Source organism: Pantherophis guttatus, chromosome 2, assembly GCF_059756535.1.
Source record: "Pantherophis guttatus breed Tessera chromosome 2, ASM5975653v1, whole genome shotgun sequence".
Classification (NCBI taxonomy): Eukaryota; Metazoa; Chordata; class Lepidosauria; order Squamata; family Colubridae; genus Pantherophis; species Pantherophis guttatus.
This window is the reverse complement of record NC_142064.1, coordinates 79412450-79433696: the sequence shown is the minus strand read 5'-3', so window position 1 is coordinate 79433696 and position 21247 is coordinate 79412450. Positions and strand designations below refer to the sequence as shown.

The 21247-nt window shown below is 36.1% G+C and overlaps 1 protein-coding gene across 3 annotated transcripts in view; it reads left to right on the top strand.

The window, feature by feature from the left end:
- MLLT3 (MLLT3 super elongation complex subunit) overlaps positions 1-18306 on the top strand; it is a 121560-nt gene extending 103254 nt beyond the window's left edge. For all 3 annotated transcript variants that reach the window (XM_034410515.3, XM_087886308.1, XM_034410516.3), the window contains exons 8-12: positions 6297-6429; positions 9523-9619; positions 11570-11641; positions 11941-12012; positions 15495-18306. In XM_034410515.3, coding sequence (XP_034266406.1) covers positions 6297-6429; positions 9523-9619; positions 11570-11641; positions 11941-12012; positions 15495-15626 — 506 coding nt within the window. In that variant the 3' untranslated portion in view covers positions 15627-18306. The remainder of the gene's footprint in view (positions 1-6296; positions 6430-9522; positions 9620-11569; positions 11642-11940; positions 12013-15494) is intronic.
- The last annotated feature ends 2941 nt before the right edge of the window (positions 18307-21247 follow it).

Here is a 21247-nt window from a genome sequence, read left to right as displayed (position 1 = left end):
TTGATTATATTGTAGCCAAGTTAAATTAATCCCTTCGTCCAACAGTGTCTGCAATGTCTTCAGCTGCCATCTGCCCGCATCTGTAAAAAGAACCTCTTTATATAAAAACCCCCCGAGTGATATTATATTTGTATTCCACAAAGTATGACCAAGATCCAACCATAGCGGTATTTTATAATCCCATTTGAGTCGGTGCTTCTTCCAAACTCTCATCAAAGAATCTCTAAGTATATGACTTTTAAATACTTTATCTACTTTGTTGTCGTAAAATAAGTAAGCATGCCATCCAAATTCAAGATCAAAACTTTCTGCATTCAATATTCCAGTCTTTTTCCTTCCAAACCAATCACTTGTTAAAGTTAAAGCTGCTGCATCATAATATAGCTGTAGGTTTGGAAGTTTAAGACCTCCTCTTTCTGGAACATCTTGCATAATTTTCAATTTCACTCTCGGCTTCTTCTCGTTCCAGACAAACTTATTCACTCCAGATTGCCAAACTTTCAATTGTTTATCACTTTTAAGCACCGGAATCATTTGAAACAAAAAAAGAAATCTTGGCAAAATGTTCATCTTAACTGCTGCTATTCTTCCAAGTAGAGACAGCTGCAGTTTTTTCCAAGTCTCCATATCTTTCTGCACCTCTCGCCACAACACCTCATAGTTATTTTGAAACAATTTCATATTTGATTCTGCAACCTGAACTCCTAGATATTTTACCTTAAGTACAGTCTCAAAACCTGCCCTCCTTTCAAGCTCATGTTTACGATCTTGTGTCATGTTTTTAGCTATCATTTTAGTCTTTTTTGGATTCAATCTAAAACCTGAAACTTTACCATAGTCTTGTATAATGTCCTTCATCAAGATTATTGATTCCATTGGTTGTGATAGGGTAACAACCAGATCATCTGCAAATGCCTTTATTCTGTAATCCTCTTGCCTAATCTTTATACCTCTCAAGATATTAGAGTCCCGTATTGTATTTAGCAAGACTTCTAGTGTTAAAATAAATAAAAGTGGGGACAGCGGACATCCCTGTCTTGTTCCTTTTTCAATTTTAAACTCTGTTGTCAGACTTCCATTAATAATAATCTGTGCCTTTTGCTCTTGATAAATTGCCGAAATCGCCTGTATAAATTGATCCCCAAAGTCCATCTTTTTCAAAGTCTTTAATAGAAAATTCCAATCCACTCTGTCAAAGGCCTTCTCTGCATCCAAGAAGACCAGCACTGCAGGGATCTGTTTATTCTTCTCAAGATATTCCAATAAATCTATTACTTGCCTTACATTGTCCTTCATATATCTGCCCTCGATAAATCCCGCTTGATCATCATGAATCACCTTCTGAATTACTGGCATCAACCTGTTGGCTAGTACTTTCGCAAAAATTTTATAATCTGTATTCAAAAGAGATATTGGTCTATAGTTCTCTGTTTTTTTAGGACCGATTTGTTCTTTTGGTATCAAAGATATGTAAGCTGTTGTCCATGATGGGGGTATTTTACCCCCTTGCTGAATATTGCAAAATAAATCTCTAAGTTGTTCCACCATTTCAGCTTGCAAAGTTTTATAATACACTGCAGTCAAGCCATCCGTGCCAGGAGCTTTGGCTGTTTTTAACTGTTTAATTGCTACTATTATCTCCTCCTCTGTTATAGGATAATTCATTCTTTCCTTTTGTTGATCAGTAATTTTTGTAACTCTTTTATCGTTTAAATATTTTTCTATAAGTCCATTCTGCACCTCCTCTTTAGCATATAATTTAGTATAATAGTCCACAAAAGCTTCTTTAATTAATTTTTGTTGAAAGATTTCTTTCCCTCCAATATCAATACTATCAATAGTCCGTATACTTTGTTTTTTCCTCAATGTGTAAGCCAGCCATCTGCCCGGTTTATTAGCGTTACAAAATGTGTTATGCTTCGCATATTGTAAATTTGTTGCAACTTGTTCCGCCATAAGCATTTGAAATTGGTCTTTCAAAAGTTTTATAGCACTACATATTCTTTCATCTGTTGGATTTTTAATAAGTAACTGTTCTTTATTCTTTATTTCTATTTCCAGTTCAGATCTTTTCTTTTGTCGGAACAGTCTATGTTTAGAGTTCATGTAGATAAGTACCCCTCTCATATAAGCTTTACTTGCATCCCACACAATTTCAATTGGGGTACCTTTATTCAAATTTATTTCAAAAAATTCTTTCAAATGCTTTTTAAGTTCTGTTATATTTTTTTCATATCTAAACAAATTCTCATTTAATCTCCAAGAACGTCTCTCAACCTTGTCCATCTCAATTTCTATCCATACTGGGCTATGGTCAGTCAAAGTTCTTGGAAAAATCTTTGTTCTTTTTGTCTTAACAAGTAAATCATCTGTCAACAAAATAAAGTCAATCCTAGAGAAGGATCTGTGTCTGTCAGAAAAAAAAGTATAGTCCAATTCTTTTGGATTATGTATTCTCCAAACATCTTTTAGTTCCATATCTTCTTTCATGTCAAAAAAGGTCTGTGGTAATCTAATTCTAGACTTTGCCAAACTCTTTTTATCTAATTTAGAATCAATTACTCCATTCCAGTCTCCCATAATTAAAATAGATCTGTAATCCCATTGCAATATTTTAGTATGTAACATCTTATAGAAATAGTCCTGTTGTTGATTGGGAGCATAAATCCCCATCAGAAGAATTTGGCCATTTGCGGTAGACAATTCAATTGCTACAAACCTACCATCTTCATCTGTTTCTATAACTTTAACTGTTAACTTTTTATTTACATAAATTACCACACCATTCTTTTTTTGCGAAGTTGAAGATATAAAATGTGTTCCTAGTTTGGAGTTTATCAAATATTTTTGATCTTGCGTTGTGATATGCGTTTCTTGTAAACAAATTATATCATTATTAAATTGTTTCAAATATGTAAATAATTTCTTCCTTTTCTGTGCTGAATTCAACCCATTAACATTCCAGGATAAACACTTAAGCATCATCAGCCTCTTTCTGGAGCAAAGAGCAAAATAATTGAAGATCATCCGAAAGCTTCGATCTCGCTCCTCCCATAGCTCCAATCTCTTGTGCAGTACTCTTATCTGCCTCCTTGTCTTGTCTTTCCTGTTGTTGTTGTTGCTTTTGTTTAAGTAACTTAGCTTGAGCTCGAGTTATACGTTGATCCTTAACTTCAATCATCTGAGCCGGGTCCAAGATTGGAGAAGATTCCAGCAAGGGCTCATCCAGAAAACCTCCTTCTGCACCTTGCACTTCTTCTAATTCCTGCTTAGACTGTTCTTGCAGTTCTCGTTGAGGTTGCCAAAACTGTAGATGTACGTGGGGATGGTGTTCTTTCCTTGAGAATAGTAGTGTAGAAGTGCTGTGCCTTCTCCACAGTATTCAAACGGTATCTTTGTCCCTTGTATCTGAAAATTATGCCAACTGGTGCGTCCCACCGGAAAGGTATCTGTAAATTTTGCAATTCCTTAACGAGAAAACCAAATTCTTTTCTAGCTTTCAGCATTTTAGGAGGTAATTCTTTATAAATTCCAATTCGTGAGCCCCCCACTTGTACGGAAGTGTAAAAGGATTTTTGCAGGATATCATTTCTTATTTCTCTATCTGTAAAATATATGACTACATCTCTAGGTAATTGTCTTTGTCTGGCCACCCAAGAGTTCACTCTGTAAATTTTGTCTATTTTGTGAAAAACCACATCTGGATTAACTTGTAAAATCTTAGCCAGGGCCTCAGAACAGACTTGTCTCAAATCCTGTCTTTCCTCCTCTCGAATTCCTCGAATCCGTATAGCAAACTCCATTGCCCTGAATTGTATCATGACAATCTTGTCTTCAACTCTCTGCATTTTATTGTCAACATCAGCAATTTTATAATCATTGTCTTTCATCTTAACATTAACTTCTGATTTAAATTCTTCAACTTTAAAATCAACTTTCCCAATAAATTCTGCCAGGCCAGATGCCACTTCTGATATTTTTTTGGTCACCTTGTTTTGATTCTGTTTCACCATATCTTTAACTTCATTAATTTCCTGCATAAATTCCTGGTGTGATTTTTGAAGTTTGTCATCTATCCCCTGATGTGATTTTTGAAGTTTATCATCTATCTCCTGTTGAGATTTTTGAAATTTATCATCCAAAGTTTTAGAAATAAATTCTTTTAAATCTCCCACATCAAATTCTTTTTTCTGGGTCTGTAACTGCTGAGCAGGGGGAAGTTGCATTTCATGTTTATGTGTGGGGGATCCCCCCCCTGTTGCCTTCCCTTCCTGCTTCTTTGAAGCCATCCTGCCACGTGATCTAGTTTTTCTAAAGAGGGAAGTTCCTTTTCCTTTCCCTCCTGCACAAAGACTTCTAAAAAAGTCCCCCAGATTTGATCAAATAAAGGTTGAAGTAAAGCAAAGTCAAATTTTGAAAGGGAGAAATTTTCCAATTGTTTCTCTTATAACAAGCAAAGCAACTTTATAGCAACTTGGAAACTTTATAACAAAGCAAAATAACTTCACCAATCCACACTCGCTGGCTCGTTAACTCTGAGGCTAAACGCCATGTTTTTTCTAAGCACTTTCACTCATTCGCGTTTTCTCAGGTTGAAAAGTCAACAAAGCGCTGATACTTGCGTTTCCAAGATTCAGGATTCAGATAGTTTCACTGTTGATTAAAGCTGGTTCTTTCGCTTTAAGTTTCCTGCAGCCGGCTTGTTCTGCAAAGGCAGAATCGTCCCACGTCGCCCGGAGTTTCAGCAGGTTGGGAGGGAGCCACGCCTGTTCTCTCCCCAGAAGCTTCCCTGGGGGTTTACAGGGGCTCGACCTGTGCCCTGCGATCTCTCCTTCTTCAATCCTACGGATTTAGAAGTTTTCGAGCCGCTTCCTCGTCTCGGAGCGGCTCTACGGGCGGCGGGGCTGGCGGAGCTTCAAAGGGCGCCGCCGTCGCCGAAGACAGGGAAACCGGAAGTCCAGAAACAAGTTCTTTATCCAGCTTTTATAAGCCACATTTTTAAAAATCTAGTTTTGGAGGGTAGCATGCAGTTTTTAATACTTTCTTAATGAATAACTACAGCCTTAATTTGGATTATAATTCCTGTTTAATACCGTGGACACACATAACTGGCATTTATCATGTTTCTATATTTTAACAAAAACCCTGACTGTGATTATTTTATATATTTAAAATTTGTCTTTTTGCTTCTTTATTTTAGCTATCTTGAACATATGGAAAGGCAGGATATAAATTAATTAACCCGTTTCTCTTCAGACCACATACTGTAGGTCTTTTGCCTTTCTGAATTAATTAATAAAACAATTAGTAATTTAACAACAGCCAGTCTTTATTTTGGCATAGAGCAGCATATCAAATTGTAATTAACAATACCACTAATAATGATGTTAAGGATTAAACTATTCTGTAAAGCTGTTCTGTTTTTTAGTGGCAGAATTATTTTTAGAGCTTTAGCTCAAAAATTAGCTCAAAGGTTTTTTTTCTTCTTGCTTCCCTACCTCTGAGCAGATTAAATATTTTTATTTCCTTCTGGAAACTAATGCTTCTATGTAAATGCCTTTAATGTTATTAAAATACTTTCACATTTTAAGTATCTAATTGTAGAACTTTTATTTTATACAACTTTATTAGTGTAGGAGGCGTAGGATCTCTATCCAATTCTTGGATAAAAATAGGTCTCTTCTATTGGAATTGACACACTTTATACATATGAGCATGCAAAAAGCTGGCTTGACCTGATATTGACCTTAGACTAAAGAAGACAGCTATATTCTAAGTAGATCAAAAACAGGCAGACAAAGAATGCCTTGGCTAGAGCAACTTGTAATCACAGTGATTTATTAGACTATGACTTTCAATACACGGATTAGTCTAGCAAAATGTACTGTTACTGTGGCCTCTTTAGATTTTTCCAGTATAAGATACCTTTAAGGGTCTTTTATAGCATCTTATTTTGCTTTGTTTTGTTTTAAAGATCCATTTGGTTCTGTAGAATGCCAAGTTGCTTTACTTAACATTCCAAGGGGCTTATTCTGCAAACACTTAAAACACTAATCTCCTTGTTGACAGAAATAATCCTGTTTTAAGTCAACTGGTCCTTGAATAAATTTACTTTTGTTTAAGCATTTGCTTCATAAGCTCCCCCAAGCAGTGCATCTTTTGTTTAATGATCAGATCCTCCTTTCTCCTTTCTTAAAAATTTTGTTAGGACTTGTTTTATTATAAAGCTAACCATAAATAGGCTTCATGTGAATTCCTATTGTTGAACTGTGTTCCTTTTTGTTTTTATTCACTAGGTCCTTTGAGGTCTATAATGAAAGATCTGCATTCTGATGATAATGAAGATGAATCTGATGAAGCAGATGAGAATGACAATGACTCTGAGATGGAAAGACCTATAAATACTCACGGAGGAAGTAGAGTGCGCAGGTTAGGAATTAGAAAAATAAATTCCAGATAATTTGACAGCCTAAGACAAGCCAAAGATAGTAAAGAGATTTTTTTAGATTTTGAGATAAGGTAGAAATATTTATTAGATTCATTAAAACACTGCATGCTAGAAAAGAAAATACGCAGGGATTTAAGGAAATTTTAAACATTTTAAGAAAGAATCTGGGAAGTTGTTTTAAAAGCTCAGCATGCCAAGAAAGAAGAGTAAGATCTCCTGCACTCTAGTATATAGTCAATCTCCCTCCCTCCTTCCCTCCCTCTCTCTCTCTCTCTCTCTCACTCACACACATACACTCTCACTCTCATGTATATTGTGCTTTTAATTCTTTAGGCCATATACGGCGAATTTCAGAAATCAGGGAAATGAGTTGAACATAGCTGAACTTTAACAAAGGCTAATTGGAAGTTTTTATCTTAGGAAAGAAAGGACATTAAATTATCAGTTATAGGCTGGGAACATCTGGTTTTGTAAAAGTACTTGTGGAAAACTTTGAAGCTATACTTAAACACTAAGTATAATGTGTCTGCCAAAAAAAAAAAAAAAAGGCAAACATGGTTTTGAACTGCATTAACTGAAATGTAATTTACACTTCATGAGATGTGATAGTTCCATTCTGTTCTCCACTTCATTACTATATTCAGTTCTCTGTTCTGTAATTTCAGTACAATTCAGAGAAATTGAGACTGATGTAAAGAAAGGACAGTGAGGATCAACAGGGGGACTGCGAATTAAGTCCTATATGGAGAGACTGAAGGAAGTTTTAGCTTTCAGAAAAAACAACTAAAGGGCAACATTGTTATGTTCAAATACCGTTTTTCCCTGAAAATAAGACTCTGTCTTTATATTTTTTTGAACCCTGAAATAAATGCTTGGCCTTATCGCCATGCGCTCAAAAGCCCGATTGGGCTTATTATCAGGGGATGTCTTATTTTGGGGAAAACAGGGTATATGATGTCATATTAGAAGGCTATGATCAATTTTCTGTCATCCGAGGGTCACAAGACATGTAACAATGGTCTTGAGGTATGGAAAATAGACTTATTTGAAGGAGTGAGTAGATCAGGGGTGACAAACTCAAGTCGTTATGGTGATGTCATTTGACGTATTGGGACTTTTCCCCCCTTCGCTAAACCGGGAGTGGGTGTGGCCAGCATGTGATGCATCCGGCCCGTGGGCTGGGAGTTTGACAGCCCTGGAGTAGATGGTGACTTCCTAACCAATAAAATGGTTTGACCATGAAAGAAATTATCTAGGGCAGCAGTGGGAACTCCTTGAATTGGTACATATTTTTCAAGGAGGTTTTAATTTTGATTCCTGCCAAAGCAGGGGTTAAACATCAGGACATAAATGGACTGAGATCTGTGAAATTAATATTTTTTTGCCCCAGTTTGCTTCACATAGGCATGTTAAACTGCACTTCCTATTTTCATATTTCCCTGGTTTGAAAATATTATTTTTGAGCTTCCTCCAATAAACTTCTTCCACCATTGTCTCTCCATGATAAAACAATATTTATTTGTTTGTTTTATAAGTCAGGGGTCCCCAACATCTGAACTGTAGCCCACTGCTGAGCTACAGCCCATTTAGAACTGGGCCACACAAGTGAGCTAGTGCGAGCACATGCAGCTCTACTTGTGCAAATGGCAGGTGCTCATGCTCACACACGAAGTCCCATTTGCACAAGCGGTGGGCAAGTGCCTGCCTGCCATTTGCACAAATGAAGCTGCACTTGCCTGCTGCACTCACAGAACCATCCCTCCTTCTCCCCACCATCACTGCCAGTCCGCAAAGCCGGAAAGGTTGGGGACCACTGACTTAAAAGTTACAGTTCATACTACAAGGAATGAGTCTGCATTTTTCTTAGTTTCAGAATAAGGCCCTGTTTCCCCAAACTCATCATTCATTTTTTTTTTATAATGCTATGGATAATGTACTATTCCCACCACCCTTACCTTCTGCAAAATACCCCATCAAGCACAGGAAATAAGGAATCCAGACAGTTCAAATGAGTATAAAAGTTTATTGCAAGCTTCCACTCTCTACAAGAATCTAAACTATTAATGGTCAATGCAAATTGGTGGTAGACATATCCATAGCGTCCAAAGCAATCCATATAAGATGCCTCCCAAAAAATCCTCCAACCAGAAGTTGAATTTATTTTATTTTCAGCAATTTATGTAACAGCAGCATTACGCAAATTAGGCAAATTAAGTGATTTGTGTCAATTTTGTGGTAATGACAAATTCTATAATTTGATATTGTTACTGTTGCATAAATGACAAAAATGGCTGAGATGATGTAGGTGCTTTAATGCATATTTGGAGAGAACAAATCCCTGTCTCTTGAATCAAGAGTTTCAATGTGTATCTTACCCATAAAGTGAAATATATATCACTTTGGTATAATTTATGTAATTAAAATTACCATATCAGAATATATAGTATATCTTAACAGGCTAACAGATTTGAATTATTAAGCATGGGCGAATTAATACTTTGAAGCTTGTACTGGTCAGGATTTTTTTTTACATTCAAGCATTATGTATCATTACATTATGTATCCTCAAACATAAGAAAATTCTTGATTTGCTGACATAGCAATGGAAAGCTAATGATTAAATTTAATTCCTTTAAGTTGATTCTTACATCTGATATCTTAATACAGGGGTCTCCCATTTGGGCCGTGGCCTATTTGGAACCAGGCCATGTGACTGGCACGTGCATGCATGTCGCTTAACTTGCACAAGTGGTAGGCCAGCACACATGTTGCAGGTCAATTTGCACAAGTTGAGGTGTGCGCACGTGTGTGCGCACCAACCCACTACTCATGCAGCCCGGTTCCTCTTTCTCCAGGCCACTAAGCTGGAAAAGTTGCGGACTGCTGTCTTAATATGCTGTCAGTAATGTAAAACTCTAGCCACACCAGATAAGATGTAGTGATCTTAAAAATATAATATAGGGTGTTCATAATCTGTATTAAGTTAGAAACACTTGAATTTTTCATTTGTGTATTGAACAAAATCTACCTGCTTCTTACCTTTTCATTCCTCTGCCACTTTTATTTTTGCTCAGGGTTAGTTTAAGTGATGGAAGTGACAGTGATAGCAGTTCTGCATCTTCACCTCTACACCACGATCCTCCACCTTTATTAAAAACCAACAATAACCAGGTATTGTGTTTTGGTATGAGCACATGCCAAATTTTTACAGTAAACATTTTTATTTTTCCAACTATTTGAGCCTTCTTTAGTTTTATAAGTGACTAGTGTTAATTTGTCCTGAATCTTTTCAGTTTGTGCAGATCTTACTGAATTTGCTTAGTTCTGTTAAAGCCTAAAATATTTTCTGGGGGGAAAATCCTTCCAAAGATATGTGTAAAGATGCATTTATGTTTTATTTTGAGGTGCATAATATTTATCTCCCCTATAAGTGAAGGGCATCCAATTTTACGATCATTTTTGCCACAATTGTTAAGCGAATCCCTGCAGTTGTTAAGTAAATTGTGCATTTATTAGACAAATCTGGCTTCCCCTATTGACTTTACTGATAGAAAGACAGATGGAAAGGTCACAGATGGTGTTCACATGATCCTGGGACACTGTAACTGTCATAAATACATATTGGTTGCCAAGCACCCAAATTTTGATCAGTGACTATGGGGATGCTATAGGACAGTGATGGCTAACCTTTTTGCCATCGCGTGCCAAAAGCGTGGGAGTGGGGGAGGGTCACACGTGCACATACCCATACCCATAAACACCCTCCCCCCGCTTTTGGCACGCGATGACACAATGAGCCCAGTAGGCCGTTTTTTGCTTTCCCCAGGCTCCAGAGGCTTTCTAGGAGCCTGGGGAGGGTGAAAACGGCCTTCCCCACCCCCTCAGAGGCCCTCCAGAGGCCGGAAACAGCCTGTTTCCTGACCTCCAGTGGGCCCAGAAGGCCTGAAAATAAGCTGGCCAGCGCACGCATGCACGCTGCAGCTGAGGTAGGGCAACGCTCGCGTGCCCACCAATATGGCTCCACTTGCCACCTGTGGCACACATGCCATAGGTTCGCCATCACGGCTATAGGTGGTTGTAAGTGCAAGTTTTAGTTTTAAATCACTTTTTTCAGGACTGTTGTAACTTCAAACAGTTGCTAAATGAATTGTTGTAAATCAAGGCCTATCTGTTCTTAGAGTAAACACATCTGTGTAAAATCATCTGTGATTCAATTATTACAAATCAGTCATACTTCTAAATTTCATAGAAAATTAGCTCAAATTATTACTTTTTAAAATAACCAAAAGTCAGCAAATGACACTGTTTCAAGTAATGTCATATATATATACATGAATCAATTTAGTCAACAACAATCTGTTGTTATTTCCTGTTAGATTTGTTGTCGTCTGACTATTTCAAAAGACTGAATTCTTCACGCTTATTAAGCACTATGTTAAAGTTATTGATTTTACTTGAGTAGAAAAATGAATACTTCTAGATCAATGCTCAAGTAGATCAATGCTCATGAAACTCTTCTGGAAATGGTATGTCCCTGCTTGTAGAAGAACTGTGCAAAACAGAGACTTCAACATATGGATATAATTCTAGTATTGTAGAAGTTTAGAAACAAAATTCAAGTGCCATGACCTGGTTTTAAAGCTACTGTCTAAAAATATGGCACTTTTAACTATAAATAAATTGAAGCGTTGATACTAGATTAGACACAGTATATTACTGAATCATTACTGAAAGTTCTTCCACTGGTGTTAATTTAGTTGATAATTCCAAAGTCTTTTTCGATGTTCAAATTTATTTATAATTAGTTTGTTGCTTTAATTTCTGGTTGAAACTACTCTTAAGGCAGTGGTGGGATTCAAGTAATTTAACAACCGGTTCTCTGCCTTAATGATTTCTACCAACAACCAAACAGCTCAGAAAGTTAACAACCGGTTCTCCCGAAGTGGTGCGAACTGGCTGAATCCCACCACTGTCTTAAGGTATATAACATGAGATATAGATAGGATATATAAATTGGCTTTAAATCTGCTTACAGAATAAAGGCGTCTGACCACCATAGTTTAAAACATTTCAGTTTTAAATTTGTAATGTCCTTAAATATTTATTCTTTTCATTTTGTAGATTCTGGAAGTAAAGAGTCCTATAAAACAAAGTAAATCTGAAAAACAGATTAAGAATGGTGATTGTGATAAGGTAAATAGAAAAAAAAAATGTTTAAATCATGCTTCTATACATTAGAATCTAAATTTAGCCAGAAAATCTAATTGAAATCAACATCTACATAAAAATGTAAATTTGTACGTGCATTTATATGTAAATGATATGTGACTTCGTAAAATATTTCTTTATTATTCCTTTAGCATTTTGTATTACTACATGTGTACATTGTTTATTATTGTTATGTTGGTGAAATTATATAAAATTGAAAATATTTTGAGCAAAACTGGCAAATTTTGTCTTTTTTGTTTTAATCTGTAATTGTTTATTTTCAGGCATATCTTGATGAATTAGTTGAGCTTCACAGAAGATTAATGACTCTAAGAGAAAGACATATACTGCAACAGGTGAGGGTTTCTATGTCTTTTAAACAGTTTTCTAAAACTAAAATTTTATTAAAAGAACAAAGTCTAAATCTAAATTTGATTTTTCAACAGAAAGCAAATCCATCAATCAAAATATTAGCATCTCACAGTTTTTTATAATCTATTCAGTCCTACAAAAGCATAATTCATACTGAAATGAATTTCTGAATGTTCAAATTATAACCGAATATTCAGAAGATGTTAAATGAATTTATATAATTCAGATTTCAATTTAGTTCTGCAATACTGAAATTTGAATTAGTTATTTTCATTTATTTATGGACTTTGTGCATTATTACTTTAGTGTGGTTCAATGACAAAACAATTCTTTTTTCACAGAAATTACTGCTTCACTATGAAAAATTTTAAAATACAGAATTTTCTGTGCTTAACACTGCTTACAATATTGACTTCTATAATAATAATAATTCCCCAGTATAACACATATTCATTCTCTCTGCCTTTGTCCTACATACACTCACCCAATCAGTGGTGGGATTCAAATTTTTTTACTATTGGTTCTGTGGGCATGGCTTGGTTGGCATGGCAGGGGAAGGATACTGTAAAATCTCCATTCCCTCCCCACTCTAGGGGAAGGTTACTACAAAATCCCCATTTCCTCCCAATCATCTGGGATTTGGGAGGCAGAGAATAGATGAGGATAGGTTCGACACCTTAGCACCATGTGATGGGGTAAGCTCCTGTTACCTGCCCCAACTCCTGTCCACCTAGCAGTTCAAAAGCATGCAAATGGGAGTAGATAAATAGGTACCACTTTGGTGGGAAGGTAACAGTGCTCCGTGATCCTTAGCATATAGTCATACTGGCCACATGACTATAGAAAATGTCTTTGGACAATACTGGGTCCCTCAGCTATGAAACGGAAACAACCTAGAGTCGGACATGATTGGACAGGGGAAACCTTTACCCTTATTTTTATCCTATCTTTATTATTTTTACGAATAACTGAAGGTAGCAAATATATCCAATCACCTTCCTCCTTCTATTTTCCCCACAACAATAACCCTATGAGGTGAATTGGACGGAGAAATAGCGTCAGGCCCAAGCTCACCCAGTTGACTAGAATTCCTGGTTTCCTGGTTTCTAGCATGGTGCCTTAACCACTAGACCAAACTGGCTTTATGTTTAGATTTACCAGACACTTTTTTCCCTATTCTTAAACACTTAAAGAAAATCATTATTATCTAAAATGCTAATACCAGTCCTTCTATATTCATTCTCTTGTAGAAGCATTTACATTGTTGCTGCCAGATTGACTGCAGTGAAATTAAAGGGACAACCAGGACTATAAATTATATTAAACCACAAAGTTTACTTCATCAAAAGCAAATAAAACTCTCTTGGACTTTGCAGCCTACATCTTCAGCTGAATTACTTTTAATGTGATTTTAAAGATGATAATCTGAAATCTTGCCAGCTGTTATCTTATTTTTCGGCCAAATATTTCTTAATAGATTAAGAATCTAAAAACCTGGTTTCCTTTGGCAGGTGGTCAGAAAAAGCCCTCAGGTTTTCTGGCTATATTCGTGAGCTGCACCTCTATTAAATGTGAATATTCATCCCACTCAGTTGTAATACTGGGACTATATTTCCAAGAGGCCCTTATGAAGAGCAGGATTCCAGTGTTCATGCTGCTTTTATTTAGGAGCTTAAAAAGGATAGATAGTAATCAAACCAAAGCGAAGTTTCATTTCTCATCCCTCTAAAGAGTACTGCATTGGTTAAAAATGCATCTGTTAACACTTCCTAACAGCTTTTGAATTTCTTAAATTTATTATCAAGGGAGTTAATGGAAAGCCCTGTTTTGGCAGAGTATCACAGGAAGGCATATCAAATATAGATCATTCTTAAAAAAAAAAAATACTTCTGAAAGTTTTTTCTAGAAATCTTCCTGGGCTGGTTTATTAGCTAAGGTTAAATGAAGCATATTATAATTGCATTCCTAACTCATTACTTCAACACAAGCTGTAGAGTGTTGGAGCCAAATTTACTATATAAACCAGTGTGGCAGAAATAAATGAATGTCTACTTTAAACGTGGTGCTTCTCAGCAGGTTGACATTTAATTTTTAGTAATGCTGTATGTTTCACATTGTGGACTGGTTAAACCTTTCATTAGCTCTTGCTGATCTGGAACTACATGGGTGGAAATATATAGACTTAATACTACAGAGTTTCAGGCTATTCAGTTGGGCTATCTCACCAGAATTGCTTTCTTCTTGCTCACTTAATAGTACAGCTCTTAATATTTCTATGTCTTTCAGTCCAAAATGTTCTAAGGTTTTGCTGTTCCTTAAGTATCAAAAGCATATACAGATAGTCCTTGACTTACGACCACAATTCACCGAAAATTTATGTTGCTAAGTGAGACAGTTGTTAAGTGAATTTTGCCCCATTTTACAACCTTTCTTGACGCAGCTGTTAAATGAATCACTGCAGTTGTTAAGTTACTGACACAGTTAAGTGAATTCGGCTTCCCCGTTAATTTTACTTATCAGAAGGTTGCAAAATGTGATCCACATGACCCCAGGACACTGCAATCTTCATAAATATGACTCAATTTGCCAAGCATCTGAAGTTTGATCATATGACCATGGAGATGCTGCAATGGTTGTGTGAAAAATGTATCATAAATCACTTTTTCAGTGCTGTTGTAATTTCAAACTGTCACTAAATGAACTGTTGTAAGTCGAGGGCTACCTGTACTTTTATTTTATTTATAGTATGGCTGCCTGCTTGGATATGATGATCGGAGAAATATTTGCAAATTTCATACTATAGTTTCACACTGCCTTATACATTCATATATGGCAATTGCAAATTAAGCTGTATAAGATTATTGGGAATAGTTATAATTCAGAGGCAGAGCATGTGCTTTGCATATACAAGATGCAAAAATCTAGGTTGGTTTCATCTCAGTTAAAAAGTTCTTGAATAGAAGAGGGAGAAAGGGCCTCTAAATGAAGCTTAAGAATGCTAAAGCCACCTGATACAATATATTTTATTATAATTGTCATCTCCAACACATTTGAAGGGCACTAGTTCAGAAAAGGGTTGAGGAGATCATAGTAAAGTACATTATGTGCGAGACATTTTCATGTCAGCAAATAGCCGAATCAAGCAGAATCATAAATGAGAATTGCCAATTAAGAGTTACTATTCAGTTTGGTACTTCATTTTTCCAATTTGTAGGATACTTGCCTGGAAAGATCTGTAGCAGTCTACAAATATTTAAAGCATTCTGCCTGATTTAAGAGAGATAAACAAACAAACAAAAAAATAAGAAAGGTTATAACAAACATGAGGCTATTGTTGGCATTCATGTATCATGCTCAGGCACATGGACAAAGAAATAAGTGAGTGCTAAATTTTATCTGAAAATCTTACAGATGAGATGATCAGAAGTGTTTAAATTTATCCTTTTCTTTTGTTGTTGAATGACAGATTGTAAATCTTATAGAAGAAACGGGACATTTTCACATCACAAACACTACCTTTGACTTTGACCTTTGCTCACTGGACAAAACCACAGTTAGAAAATTACAGAGTTACCTGGAAACATCTGGAGCATCCTGAGGACATCAGTTGTGGTTGCATTAAAAACTGCTGGTTTTTTTTCTTTAATCTGAAAAAAAATAATAAAACATTCAGAACGATGCAGCCATGGTGCAAAAACCCCAACAGCTCTCTTCAGCTTTATTTTTTTGTTAAAGCCAGTTCATCATCTCTTGATAAAGGAGAAGAAAAATGACAAGCCTCAGCGAATTGCTCTCCTCACCAAGGAAATGCTCTGGAAGAGTTAGCCTGGATAGCCTTGAAAAAAAAAAAACAATGAATGTGTATGGTATCATGTGTCTCTCTCTGTGGTACTCCAGGCCACAAGATAAATGCATGTTCAACACACTGCCTTATTACATAACTGATCTATTTATTACTGCATATGCATATTCTAACGTCCTTGAGGGAATGACACTACCAGACACTACAATGTCCTGTGTCTCACAGATGCTCCTTGGATCCAGCACACCACCATCACGGGCCTTCTGACCTTACTCTTGCTTTGATGCCACTTTGTCTTGACCTTTTGCTAGTATGGTGTGAAAACCCCCTGCATTGTTTGGTCTCAATTTCTGTGGTTCCCCAAAATAAGATACTGGTTGTGGGGTGAGGCAGAAAAGTCTCCTATCCGTCTTTTTTTTTTTTTTAATGCTCAGTCTATTGTAGCAGGATTACCCAGGTTATAATTAACATTTTCATTTTGGACTATATGTAATAAAACAAAACAGGATTCTGACCTACTTCCTAGACTATAGTCAGTAAATTAGTAGAACTTTTCTTAAGGGAAAAAAAAACAAATGTAATAATATGCTATCCCAATTCAGAATTGTTTTCCCGTCAACATTTCTGCGTCTGTTTTAAGGTTATATTAGAAACAAATATAACATTACAAGGAGATGTTTGCCGTAAGAGGAATACCAGTTCAGTTTTCACAGTATAGAAAGTTCTTGATTTGGAACTACTGTATTTATGGCCAATACGCTGAAAATTATTTCTAAATTTCATTACTTGTTCCATACTTCACATTCAGTTGTAATAAGGCTCTTAACTCAATTAAATAAATTAACTGGTTAATCAGATTAATTTCAATTACATAATTAATACATACTATGTTTGGATGTGAATAAATGAGTTCTAAACCACTCCCCTACCCCATCCTTTCTTTTTTTTAAAAAAAATCTACATTTGTGTACGTATAGGGGCCACCTGAGAACTTGTATTCCTTCCATTTTTTTCAGAGATGATTGGACTTCTTCCAAAATGTTACAGTATCCGTCATACCATTTAAAACTTTTTAATGGTAAAATAATGTTTGTTTGTTTTTAAGCCATCTAATAGAAACATCTTTTGTTAATGAAATTATCTACTAAACATTGCTGCCCTAATTTTCAGAAGTATTTTTTAATACTTTAACAAAAGTGATTTCATAAAACAGAGTAAAATTCCATTTAAAGAAAGAGGGCAGAAAAAAGGCCTTCTCTCACTGAAGCCATTAAAGTAGGGATTTCAAGTGATACCCTGATAGAAGATGTTGCTTAAGGACTACTTTTGGATCTGAAGGATTTGTTAGCCTTTTCAAAATAAACTGTGCTTGAAAGGCTGTTGTATATCCAATTGCTGCTTAGTTACCAGATTGTCATCTGTTGCTACAGAATCATCCTGCAGAATCATCTAATGGATTTCCTTGTTCTATGCGCACAGTATGTTGCAGTATGAAAAATTAAGTTCGTAGTAAGGTTATTTCTTCATAATCAAATGGGAATTCTTAACGTTGTTTCTTTAAGTCCAAAGAAATTGTTTCCTTTTGTGTATGTGTATGTATGTGTGTGAATGTGGGTTTTTTTTTATTATTTTTAAATTAAAATATTTGACCTATACTACGGAAGTCTATCCTAGGCTTTCAAAAGAACAAGTGTACTTTTCTTCAGTAATGTTATGACTCTTATTGATGATTGGCATGAAACATACTTGAAGTGTTATGTTCTTTTTTAAGTCCAACTGTTAAATGTGCAATTGTTGGGATGGGAGGTTTTTGAAATCTTTTGACATCAGGCGTATGATGTGATCTTGGAGCGTGGCGGGAGATGTTTGAGTGGGTTTTTTACATTTTTGTTAGCATTTTTATATGAAATGTTTTAAAACCTAAAGCTGTCTTTCAACTTTTTTTAACAGTACACATTCAACACAATTCATTTCAATTGAGCACAAAATGTGTGCTTTGGGGGAGGGGTCAATGTTGACTTTTCTAACTAAATTTTGTGGCAAAAACTCTTGAGAGATTGTTGGAAGGAGCACAGGCCAACATAACTTTGACTATATACTGGACATGTGTTTTTTCTTTGTTTTTAAAAAGGCAAAATAAGTCCTTTGAGCCACAAAAAATAGTAGCTGATGTACAGAATTTGTGGGGGTGGAGGGGTTATCTATGTAAAGGGAATATTACTGAAATTACAGTAGACTCTTAACTCTGACTTGCATGTAGCTCATCAGTCATCCTTATAAAATGTTAGTTCTCTAGTTTGATGAGAATGAGGATGGAATAAACACATTTCAGCTGCATTTGTGTATTGAAAGTGAAGAGTGTTTTCCACAAAATTCTGGTAGAATAAGAGCTGATAAGTGGTGTCCTTTTTTTAAAAAAAACAATTTACTTTAGTTATTTTGTATGCTGAAACAAAATAAATTCTTTTTCAATTAATTTCAAATAGTCCTATTTTCTGGTGAAGAATTCAGTCTCAGCTGCATGGAAGATTGATCATTTAGGATTGGTAAAACGATATACAGTAGCACAAGGCCTAACTTTATGACAACTACATTATATTCTTGTAGTGTTTCATCTGAACCAGAACTCAAAATCTGTATTAAAAACCACTATTTTTCCCTTGTCCTTTTTTGACCTTTTCTAATGAAAATAATATATTTTTTCACAAGTTTATGAATACGCAATATTGATTGTCAAGTCAAACTGTGGAACCAGAGTTGATAGAGTAGGGGTGGATATTGTGTTCATGGCTTAGAGTTTCAAATTTAAATAGCCAGTTTAGTAACCTTCACATGAATTGGGATGGAAATTCCCAAAATTCCACATCTGAAAAACATCAGGCTGGAGATATCCAAGGCAAAATGTAATATTACATCTATGTAGTATCAAAGCTGCCTATATTACCACTACATTATTACAATAATAATTAGTTATTGGGAGTGGAATTGCAGTAGTGCAGAACTTTGGTAATATCAAGACATAAGGATCGTATATACAAGTCATAAAGGGGTGAGTCCTTTGAGGTGTAATTACTGCTTATTTACATAGTATACATTACAGCCCTTTGCAAACATCCTTCAGAAGTACAATTCATACATTGTAAATCCAAACACTAACTTGTCCTTTGCCAAGTGTTTTAAAGAATGCCTCTTTCAGCATTAGTCTGAGGTAGATAATTAATTCAAATGATTTAACAGCATGGTAAGAAAATGAATGCTACAGAGAAATGTGTCATATTTGAACATCCTTTGCCTGAAATTTCACACTGAAATTGATTATGTTGTGCTTTTTCTTGTTTTTCAAGAATTCTGTTTAGCCAGTTCAGTTCACTCCTTGTTAAACTGGTCAAAAGCTGAAATAATTTTTCGTGCTCAGCCACAGAATTCAGTTTTTCCCCTGTCCTGTTCAATGTCCACACAATGCCATTAAAAGAGCTATCCATTAGATCAGGGGGGAAGTTTTCTGCATTGATACTCAGTTATATATCTTCACCCTGGGCTTGGTCGGAGATGTAGTGGAAAACATGATGGAGTCTGGATGGAGAAAAACATACTTGGATTCCAGCCAGAATAAAATAAAATGGCCATGTAGTTTCCTTCATTCCAGCTCCATCAGCCTCAAGTTCTTCTGAAGAACATTCTCTAACTGTTATCATTAGTCTTGCTCAATTGTTAAGTCAATCACCGCAATTGTTAAATTAATAACATGGTTGTTAACTGAATCTGGTTTCCTCATTAACTTTGCTTGTCAGAAGGTTGTATAAGCCTTCTCTGTGGGGGCACCCGCCCTCTGGAATGAGCTTCCTCCCGGAATACGACTGATCCCGGATCTCCGCACTTTCTGTAAGGCCCTGAAGACATTTCTATTTTAGCAAGCCGGCCTAGCCTAATTAGGTTTTTTATGGGCTAGTTTTTAATTGTATAGCTTTGGGGTTTTAAATTGGGGGCCGATTGATCTAATTTATTTTAGCTATCTTAACTTTTATATTGTATGTATTTTAATTTCGACTGTTCACCGCCCTGAGTCCCTAGGGGGAGAAGGGCGGTATATAAATTCAAATATAAATAAAATAAAAAATAAAGTGTCTGAATTTTGATCTCAGGCTCATGAGGGATGCTGCAATGCTCAAAAATATGAAAAATGATTGTGTCACTTTTTGTCAGTGCCATTGTAACTTCGAACTGTCACTAAATGAACTGTTGTAAGTCGAGGACTACCTGTAATGTGTTATCTGTAGGACATCGAGACAACATGTGCCTTCCGGATTGTAAGCCAATTCCCAGGACCCTAGCTGAGATGCCGAATGGTGAAGAATGATAGGGATTTGAATAGAATGGAAAAATGGGAGCAATATCTGAGAGCATCTTGTGATAGGAACCCCGTTAAATTTAGTTCTGAGTAGAGATGTATAGAATTGAATTTACAAGTTGTAAGACATAAGCAACAGTATGTTTACAAACTAGAAAGGTATTGCATTCGTTTCTCAAATAATTGCAAGAATGGAACAATTCTGATTGGGCTTCTGTCGGTGTTCTTAATTTGGCAACGATAGTATGGCTCTTAAATATACCACACTTTCCCTTTCTGTGGTACAAATGACAATTTTCTATTATAGGATGGGAAGAATGTAACTCCAGATCCACGTGGTTAAGATGTCAACTGCAGATTCCTATCCAGATGTGAGAAAGCAAGGGTACATTTCCTTTGACATTATTCCTTTTAAAAAGGATTTCTCGCTGGACGTTTTCGCTCTCTCTCCTCCCCTCTTTTGGAGGGGGAATCATGTATGCGCTATGGGGTGGGGGTGGGGGGCTGAAAATTAAAATATAAAAAAAAAGAGAAAAGAAATGAGTTGTGCTAAAAGCCAGGCTCTTCAAGTAATAAGGTTGTGATGCTGATATTGATTTGGGCGCTGAGCAGACATTCCTAACCCATGTGGTTTGTGTATTCCTATCTGGGTGGGTGGTCTGCTCTGAATGGAGAGGGAGGGGCGGCAAGATGGCTTAGTTTCTGAGCAGTAGAGGGAAACTATGAGACTTGGCTAGCATCATCCAGCCATCCTTCAGAAAAACAAAGTATCCTTCCCTCTTTGCAATGTGAGGGAATGAGCGTTGACTAAATTCCCCCGAAATAACTATTTTGCACCATATTAAACTTTGTGGCAGGAATCGTGTGCATGACTAAATGTTTTGGGGGTCTATATTAAAAAAAACTTGATGGAGACTAGAATATGGCAAGTTTGAGGCATGAGAAGAAAAGCAATTGTCTTAACCAAGGTGACCAATTATTTTTCCCTGTCTGGGAGGCAAGTAATCTCCCCTCAAAGCTTTGGTTTTAACTCGTTTGTATGGAGAGGGAGGGAGGGAAGTCTCCCTGT